General features: G+C 36.1%; 1 protein-coding gene across 1 annotated transcript; it reads left to right on the forward strand.

Moving 5' to 3' along the window:
- LOC109228653 lies at window positions 2,605–6,907 on the forward strand (the record flags this gene model as incomplete). Its single annotated transcript, XM_019393812.1, is given in 3 exon segments — window positions 2,605–2,669; window positions 5,787–5,893; window positions 6,481–6,907. Coding segments are annotated over 3 exon segments (374 nt in total), but the record flags the coding sequence as incomplete, so codon positions are not given.

Here is a 6,987-nt window from a genome sequence, read left to right on the forward strand (position 1 = left end):
GTTCAAACTCGCCCCGCACCCGCACCCGCATCGCCCCATTGCCATCCCTATCGGGTGGGAAACCAAAAAAAAAATGTTGAAGAAACTAAAAAAAGGAAAATAACAAAAATGATCACTTAGTTTTCGGATAAGTTTAAAATAGTCCCTTAAACATACTCTTGAATCAATTTGGTCCTTTTAATTTGATCAAAAGTGAATACTTTTGATATTCACTTAAATATTTAACAAGTTTGAACCATTTTAAATTAATTTTTTTTTGGCAATCCGGAGTGTAATTTTATATTTTATTCTTATTTTTAAATTTGCTAAAATATATCAAAACATTATTGAGATGTAATATATATATTTATTCGGAAAAATAATGAAGCACTAACGAAGTGCATAAAAGACACAATTGGAAAAATATTTGTGTCAAACTTTTACCACGGAGGAGGATGTATCAAGGACTTGGGTACAAGTTGGGGGTACAAAGTAGGAGCATGTATTTAAGCTTTTTCAATATATTATATTTATTAATAATTAAAAATATCATTTATTATTGTTGTTGTTGGAATAATTGAAAATATAGTTTTTTAACTTTACACATGACTCCAAGCTAATCGCAAATACGATTAGGTAACCTGCAAAAATTTATTGCTAAGTATACGCAAATGAAATCTTAATGGCATGAGTACAATTTTCACAAATAAACAATCCCTTTTTCTTTTTCCACAATCTAATTTTTTTTCTTTAGAAAAAAGAAGAAGAAGAAAAGCAGCATCCAAATACCAAATTTGATGCTCGATAATAAATACCAAAAAGATGTTGTCAAATCCAAAAGTTGAAATATACGGCCCAGATGCAATATCCTCAGCCAAACCCTAAATTGACGGCTCTTATTCAAATGGACTTTTCCCTTTCCACAAGTTAATCACTCATTGTTAAGCTGCTGTAGAGTGAAGACAACTCGAGGCAATTAACATTAATAACCTCAATCTTAACTGTGTCCAAATTCCCACCCGCCAAAGTAAGTACGAAGAACAAAAACCCATTTCTCCTAAAATTTGCAATCTAAAATTGCAGAATTTGGTGGAAGCCATGTATATGTACAGGGGTTTGCAGCGGTTTAGAACCTCTGGCTCCTCAATTATTAACCGTTTTACTGTGCCTCAGTTGAAAAGAAAAGCTTCTAATTCTTGGTCTGCTATTCAAGACACCTTTTATTCAACAAAGGTACAATCTTTCTTTTGAAGTTTTGTTTAAGTTTTTCTTTTTTCATAAACACATTTAATCACGGAAGTATAATTTTTTTTTTGTATGATATTATTGGGAAATAGGATATATTCGAGAGGCATAAAGTGGTATTTACAATCTCCACGTCTATAGCATCAGTTGCTACAGCATGGTTCGGTATGTTTATTGTATGGTTTTGTCCTCATAGATTTTCATTGACTTGCTTTCCAATTCTTGTTGGAGATTTGGGTATTTATTTCAGTTATGAAATTCTATATTGTTTTCCATTTTCTGTATAATGAATTGCCACCCGAAAAGGTTTTGATGTGTAAGAGAATAGTTATTCTTTATCTTATAAGGTGTTATTGACAAAATTCTTTGTACTCATATGCAAAATCAAATCATTTATAGAGAAAATGAAGAAAGAGCTAGAGGGAAGTTTGGAGAGTCTAATTCATTCTATGCATAATACACACTGCTTGAGCCTCGAGTTATGTACAAAGTATCGCAACTTGCAATGCGTATAACTGTCTGTTTTTGTGGCCAGAATTATCTATCGACTGATCTACCAACTGGAACGGATTGATTAACGAGAAGAACTTCAGCTACTTAATAGTATCAACTACAATGTCTTATTAATTTTAAACAGTAAATGCTAACCGTCCAATGTAAAGTTGCAAGCATAATGCCACCATTATGCTTGCAACTTGAAATGCGTTCTGCTTTCCAACGTGCTCATCTGTTAATTAACTCATATAATTTCTCCATTTCTTGACAAATGAATATATGTCTATTGACTATATAAACACTGTTAAAATTTTGATTTTTAATAAATCGAGCTGACTGCGAGCATACTTGAGTGTTTTCTCGAATATGCGAGAGTGCTGATCCATTGAATATGGCTTAATAATAAGTTTTGATATCCGGCCGATCTGGGATAATGTTATTTCACATTAAATGATCAGCTGACAGTTGAGCGAATGAGATTTTAAAGGTTGGTTATCAGACATGCTCATATGACTTATCTGCTAAAATGTGTAAAGTAACTTTTTGCCTCCAACTTCACTGTGTCTGGCTTTGCAATTCTTTGATGGCTTGATGCTTCTCTTATATATTCACAGAGCACCATTTCATTGAAGGTATCAAGTGTTTTTTTTTTCCGCAAGAGTTTCTCCCTAGTCTGCTTATATGATATGCTATCTGGGTTTGAATCCTTTCTATATTGTGAATTATTTGGTGCAAAAATTGGATTTTTCTTTAGAATTATCTGGTGAAAACATGCTACAAGTGCATGCATTTAATCTCTTGTTCATTGTATATTTATATTGGCTACTCTCCTTTCCCTAGATACTTTTGGAATGCAATATTCAAGCGGATCTCAAACTTTTGCAGGTTATACTTTACGGCACGTTCATCAATCAAGAGTTGAACATCGTCTTGAATCTATAGAGAAAGCTGTAAGTTCTCATTGCAGAACAATGTTGTCCCACAGTTATTTTTCTAGCTTTTTCTGTTCAAAAGAATAAGATGCGTACTACACAAGGGAATTTGTTTGGAGTGCTATACAGGAATGGGCCAAGGGGTGGTGGTGGTGGTGGCGGTGTTAGCTTGTGATTCATAGGTTATGTTGAGAGGAATGATCCATTCTAGACTTTAGAATGGAGTAAGTTCTTTTAGATAATTAATTAATGTGGGAAAACACCCTGTATACAAAAAAGTAAAGAACATCCACAAGTATGATTCTCTAAGAAAGCTACCAAATTAGTAAACTAACAGGAATCTCGTGGGTGCACCAAAAGTTAGCCAAAACACAAAAACCAGCTCTCAACCATACAGATTCGTTTTCTACCCCTTCAGAATTCCTTTCCCTCTGAGTACCCTCATAAGAGCCAAATGAGTTGACATCCCATGCTCTACGCCTCCTTTCTTCTTCTGAAAACCTAGCTATGTATCAAGTTCTTGACTGTTTATTGTAGCTACGAAAACCTAGCTATGCATCACCGTATTCTAACCAGTTCAGCTCTGTTCACCACAGCCTACTTACTACCTCACAGTCAGTTGCAAGTGATCCACATCTTCTCCTGATCGTTTGCACATGAAGCACCTGTTGACACATGTTGTCTTCCTTCCCATTTAGAATCGCGCCCTTCTTTGTTGTTATCCACGTGAAAAAACATACTTCTATCAATATTCTGTGAATCCAAATTGATAGATTTAAGAACTGTCTGTCCTAATAGAACTTTACCAGAAAAGATCGGCTTGCCTTTCTGTTCACTTCCATGTTCCAAGTGTCCTACTATGCCTGTCTTATGTCATGCTTATAGAGTAATTCCATCAAGTTTGAGAATATAACTATCTCCCGTCTTATAAATTCCTTTTGAACCTCAAGTCCCAAAGAACTCAGGCATGTTCTGCTCTGTAGATATGATAGATGTAGTCGTCTCCTTCTGGCTCCATATGTTATAGATATTTGCGAAGACAACTCTCAGTTTGTCGTTGCCGCATTAATTTTAATTCCAAAAAACTAATTACATTTCCCTTCTCAACATTAAAATTGATGTTTCTACTGAAGTCTTCTTATCCCCCCATGATGTTCCACATTAACTTCCTTTGAAGCCTCTCAAACTTTTAGATCTTAATAAATGGTGCGTGCATAAGAGACATGTGATATGTTGGGATTCTCTTTGATGACAGGTACCTCTTTTGCTACCTTGCTAACCTCTTCTCAACTTTTTCTGTTATTGTTCTCAAATTTGCAGTCTTTATGTTATGCTCTAAGGGCAATCCTAATAAGTCGCCAAATGTGTCCCATTTTACAATTAAACAGATGTGCTAATTGTGCAATGCTGTCTACTTTTCCGACTGGAATAATCTCACTCTGCTGTAAATTATATCTCTATTCCCGATATTGCTTGGAACCACAAAAACACCTGCTGCATATATGTTAGTTAAGACATCTCAGCATCACAAATACAAAGATGTCGTCTGCAAACAAAGATGTAAATTGGTTTATAATAGAGTAGGATTAGTAGCAAATGTGGTGTTAACTGTTGAGATTAATTCTTCGATAATATTCCCTTACAAATTAATGTAATTAAAGACACGAAGTTTGAAAATAAAAATTATTACCACCTAGAATTATTTGATAATCGAGTATCCTGCCAAACTTCAAAGTCGTTCTTTTATAGCCCAGGGCAATGGGAAGATGTGGCGCAGTTGTGTCTTCTTTGGATAATGTGTAAATAGAGACAAGAATTGGAATTTGACCTCTCTGTACGCTCTATAGATATGGACTCTATTGTTTAAGATTCAATTATTATTAAGCATGGCATGGAGTACGGACTGGAGTGAATTAGTATTTTGTATGTTCCCCAGCTTGTGTACTCACCTCCCTAGTGGCCTACGGTGCGACCTACCTCCTAGAAAACCCAGCATAAGTAACTCGGCGCTTTTTATAGGAATGTCAATGAGTGGGCATGCAGAACAGCAGAAGTACTAAGTGAGGGCTGGGCTGGCAAAGTAATCTGAAGATTACAAATGTCAAAGATTTGACCCATCAAGACTATCTCTTTTTCTTCCATTAATCACTTCTTCTTGCTGCTCCATCGCTAATCTTGTTCTCTGTCACCCTGCAACTATTATTTTTCCATTCATCTGTTTCTAGTTTGTTCTCGTACCTGTCTTGGTCACTCACTCATTCTCCAACATCCTCCACCATCCCCACTTGTTTGCTTTCAACTACTACAAATTGGTTGTACTTATCTATGAAAAATAAAAACAAAAATCCACGAACTAATTATCATAGATTATTGCCCCCATTGCTTTGGTTCATGGTAAAAGAAGTACACCACGGAAATGGTAGGTAGATGTCATGAATTTGACTCTGCTGACTAAAAGTAGGAGGAGGTTAGAGGGGCGGGCCCATGCTCCCACGAGTTCCAAAATCTGTGCACCAACTTGAGATTGGCCGGCTAACCCACAGGGGTTTCTTTATTATCCCAACTTAAAAAGTTAGCATAGATTTTTGAGTAGCTGAACATCAATATATACGTCATTTTCCTGTGTATCCTTGTCAACATATTATTCAGCTCCAAAACAATCAGTGGTTCCTTGTTGCTTGGCTAGATAATGCTCTTTCTAATAGGTTAGCTTAAGAAATTTCATTTTCTGGACTCTGAAGGTCTGGCATTGTGTTCTGCAAATGGCAATAGAGTACCGAGATATTAATACTTCATGTGACTAATTTTAAAGAACATGGAAAAAGGGCAAAGAAGTGCTAACAAAAGAGAATTTGGGGATTGGGGCTGGGTAACACTTAAAGGGGGTTATGGGATAGGTTACAGAAGCTTCAGCTTGTGGGAAGATATGAGCAGAAGTCATTGGGTCCTCTCACGTGTTCGAAGTGGCTGATATGAGCAGAAGTCATTTGGGTCCTCACACGTGTCCGGTCTTATTTTAGCAGTTTCTGTGGAGCACATTGGTTTTCTTACGTTCCACGAGGAATTCTTTTGAATTTTGCTAATCCTTTTGTTGTTTATTGCATACTATATGAGATGTCCTTTTCTATCTGGCAGATGAAGAATAATTATCAAATTGAAGACCCTGAATTTAAGAAGCTTGTGTCTGGTTCCATTACTTTACCAGCTTGTGTTGCAACTGCTGGAACCACACTGATTATTGGGTTTGTGAATTTTTCTTCTGTTGCAGTTAACTTGCTCTTGCTTTGTTTTGTTCTTTTTTCCTTCCTTTACCCAGCTGGTTTATTACAAGTAAAATAGCCATGCTTCATGTAGTTTTCCTTGCCTCGTTCTACTTTTATTTTATACTCTTTTCGTTGATGAATACTTTTAGTTACTTTCTTATTGTTTTCGGAAAACTGTTCAGTGAACAATAGTCTGAGAAACAGACTCGCCTTTTGAATATCCTTTAATGAGAGCAAAAGAACCTACCTAGGAAAAACAACATGGGATTTGTGTTTAGTTCTTGACTTATGGTGGTGAACATTGAATTTCATGGTCCAAATTCCAGTACATGTGGTTTTCTTAGCCATCAAATGATCCAATTTTAACTTGCTGAATGCTAATGAAGATGCTGATTCCTCTTCTCCATGACTTGCTGTCATGTCCTCTCTCACCATAATTCTTTTCTTTTGGTATGCGGTGTTCTTTCTTTATATAGTTTTAGTAACTTTTGTGATGGAAAATCTGTAAGGACTCTGAACCTGCTTCAATACACCCTTTGATTTGCTTTTTGTGCCTTTGCTTCCAGGTATGGCTTGGGTTGGCGAGGTGGAAAATGGTATGCTAACAGAAAGTTTAGAAGGGAGCAGATGAAACTGTTGGGACAGATAAAACCTAAAAGATGGCCACTCAGGTTTTTACGACGACCACTAATAAGGCCTAAATCGCCAGAAAATCTATTAACTGGATCAGAAGCATTGCCAAAGGATGCATCTGTTTCCCACCGTTGAGGAGAAATCCCTACCTTTGCTGACAAAATGAGTTCCAATGGCAAATTTTTGGTTCTACCGAAATTACTAGAGTACAGGTTAGCTGTATAGTATGCCAAATGTTCATAACTATTCTTGTTTACAACTTGTCATTGGACTGCTCATTTTTTATTATCAACGAGGATTTTAAATCTTTAACCTCCAAACATCATTATAGAGAAATTTAGCGACCCACCATTGGACATATATGAGTTTTTAATGGCCATTTTTACTTATTGCAGTAGAGTAGAGAAGATGTCAAATAAGACTTGCATTGGATTGTCCCC

This window comes from Nicotiana attenuata, chromosome 7 (genome assembly GCF_001879085.1).
Source record: "Nicotiana attenuata strain UT chromosome 7, NIATTr2, whole genome shotgun sequence".
NCBI classification, from domain to species: Eukaryota; Viridiplantae; Streptophyta; class Magnoliopsida; order Solanales; family Solanaceae; genus Nicotiana; species Nicotiana attenuata.